Source organism: Sinocyclocheilus anshuiensis, unplaced genomic scaffold, assembly GCF_001515605.1.
Source record: "Sinocyclocheilus anshuiensis isolate Anshui unplaced genomic scaffold, SAMN03320099.WGS_v1.1 scaffold480, whole genome shotgun sequence".
Taxonomy (NCBI): Eukaryota; Metazoa; Chordata; class Actinopteri; order Cypriniformes; family Cyprinidae; genus Sinocyclocheilus; species Sinocyclocheilus anshuiensis.
Window position 1 is genome coordinate 350,451 of NW_015555743.1, and position 2,963 is coordinate 353,413.

At 40.2% G+C, this 2,963-nt stretch overlaps 1 protein-coding gene across 1 annotated transcript in view; it reads right to left on the reverse strand.

The window, feature by feature from the left end:
- The window catches only part of cdk14 (cyclin dependent kinase 14), a 122,569-nt gene that overhangs the window by 54,487 nt on the left and 65,119 nt on the right, over positions 1–2,963 (reverse strand). Inside the window, exon 9 of the mRNA XM_016466858.1 lies at positions 2,216–2,279. Within this exon, the coding sequence (XP_016322344.1) occupies positions 2,216–2,279 (64 nt within the window). The remainder of the gene's footprint in view (positions 1–2,215; positions 2,280–2,963) is intronic.

Sequence of the window (2,963 nt, forward strand, 5' to 3'; positions counted from 1 at the left end):
ATTGCAAAAATATAATTCATTCATGCATGACGGCGATTTAAACCTAATTCACTTCAATAAAGATAACTATAAATGCTATTCTTGTCATGAGCAGCATCAAGGTGTGGGGGAGCTGCGGTGCAAATTCCACTCATGTTTAGTAGCCTACATGTTAACTCAAAGATTCTTAGAATAAAATATAAACGTTGGACTCTGTGGTCGATTCTGTATTAAGGTAAGGCATGTTATTCACAATTATGTGTTGTGGCTGGGTTGTTATAGGTCTGCGTGACTCTCGATGTCTTAGGCCTAATTGAATGGAGGAATTATGGTATTCTTCTGTAGCCTGACGACGAGTAACTTTAACCGTTGTTCATGTGAACTCAAAGACAGCCCAGAGAATCTTGCCCATTTCCAGCACTTTGTTAAAATATTGTTTTAGGTAACGTATTGTTGGGAAGAGCACTGCATGATTCTGAGACCTAATTGGTATAACAGTTTTAATTACTGAATGTAGCGTCAGTTCAGTGGTGTAAGCAGATATGATCTACATTTCAACATAAATGGTATACCAGCCCTTATGGTTTTCCCGATGTCTTAGGCCTAACTGAACGGAGGAATTATGGTATTCTTCTGTAGCCTGACGACGAGTAACTTTAACTATTGTTCATGTGAACTCAAAGACAGCCTGATGCTTTGTTTATAGACTATTTGTGGGTGGCTGTTTGTTGTTTCACCTATCAATTCGTGTCGATAAAGTATAATAGAGCAAATCCTGTATAGTGATTTATCCTATATAGTGCTTGCATAAAGCAAGTAGTGCATACACTTGTAGCTGTTATGTATCTTTGTAAGTCATTGTAAGCCCTCTTTTGAGGCACGCGCATGATGAAAATGCTCTTGTTCACATCACAAAACAATCTCTTTTACTGTTACTGATCAAATGTAATGGTGATATACAGACTAACAGAGCAGAGATGGTGTTTAATGGAGATTCACTGTCTGAGGGTTTCACTGGGATGCTCACAGCTGCAGTAATGCGGTTTTATTTTAAGGTCACCTTGAGGAACATCAGACCTGGAGGATTGGTAGAGTTTAGATCTGAACAGCTCTCTGTATTTGTGCTCTGATCTCGCACCTGAGACCATTAGATCTTCATTAATGGAACGATTTATTCTGAAAACAGCTTGTTCGGTGTCTGTCTCTCTGATGATGTTATTGTCACTGAAGTGCCGCTCAGCAGAGGGCAGTGTGTCCTCACCGGATATGTTCAGATGCAAGTGCACTGCAAACTACACACTGAGCTGCATGAAACTGTTGTCATGTGACCTCATCATTGATGCATGTTTAATTCAGTCAGAAATATTATAACTATTAATATAACTTCTATAATATATATTTATGTCATATACCTTGACCTTCAGCTTGAATAGTGTTATTTTAGTATTGTTTATTTACTACAACACTGTTTATTAATGTTCTGAATATTTCTATTTTTTTATTTTATTACATATTTCAGTTTTAACTTAGTCATTTTAGTACGTTTAAGCTCTAAGAACTTAAATACAACTTCAACTTTTCATGTAATATTTATATTTGATTTCAGCTTTATTTCATTTACCAAAAGCAATTTTTAATAGCTCTAGTTCACAATAATAACACTGTTTTGATATTGTTCAGATACATTCTGCACATCCTGCGCAAAGTTAATTTTTAACCTGTTGCATGTTTATATGATATGGCTAATTTAATAAAAAAGTGCAGTAATCTCAGCTCACACCATTCCGAAGCCAAACAATAGTCTTGTGTTTAAGGCAATTTTTGCATCTCAAAATACGTCAGATTTGCCATCAATGACAATCATTCAAGAGAATCAGTGATGCTTCATGTCCCTGATATCAAACTTGAACAAAATGATATTTAAGTTGCTTCATCTCACATGATGTGCAATAAAATGCATGAGTGAAGTCAAACTGATATTTTTGTGCAATTAATCAAAGTACTTGCAAAAAATACTTGCAGAAGTAGCAATGGTTTCTTTTACAGTGTTTAGTGCTCATATGTGTGTTGTTTGCTTGTTGTCAAGTGAGATCTGTGTGTGTGTGTGTGTTTATGAGCTCCCAGAACTCGTCTGCTGGCATGAGTCATGCCTCTGGGCGGATGAGGGATGTATGGCATGCCATCTCAAGGGCATGCCAGCATGTGTCATTTACAGTCAGATGAACAGGACATTTACCTGGTTTGAAGTGCGGGAGAGAGTGAACACCTGGCCACGTCTCCTCTGACTGCGTCCCCAAAACCTGCACAAACACACAGAGAGAAAACACTCATTCCTTCACAGAGAAAACAGCTGAAGGGCAGAGCAAAGACAGAGTCTGATTGATCTCAAAGGAATATATTACTCTGCTGGACACCAGCAGGCCACACACTTCATTCACATTGGTTTATTACGCAAAAGTGTGTGTGTGCGTAATAAACTCCTGCGACAAATTGGGATCTCGCTTAGAGAGACCAATCTACTTCGAGTGTAAACTAAATGAGCCAATGCACATTGGCATGCGATTATTGCATCCAGCTGCCGCTGATCACAGCGTGAGTATAAGTAGGCAGCAGATGCAGCGCATATTCAGCTTTTCGCTTAGGAGACGAGCGGTTCTATAGTTCTGCTCCTGACCTTCTGCTAAGAGTAAAGCTACAGTCAAGCACGCTCTTCGTGGGCTCTCGTGCTGGTGGTACGGCGCTTCAGCGGCGGTGGTTTCCCGTGTCGAGTGGGTTGCACACATCAGGCTGCACTACCCCCTGTGTGCGTTGCAGACGGCCATCTCCCCTGTGCGCTTCAGCACACTAAAAGAGCAATTTCCATCTAAAAGAGCTTCACGGGTGGAACGTCTTTTTAAAGACGCGTCTTTTTAAAGATGTCGTACCATCCGTGGGGTTCTGGGTGCGGTCGTTACCTGGCGCCGGGTGATGGTCAAGATCGCCGC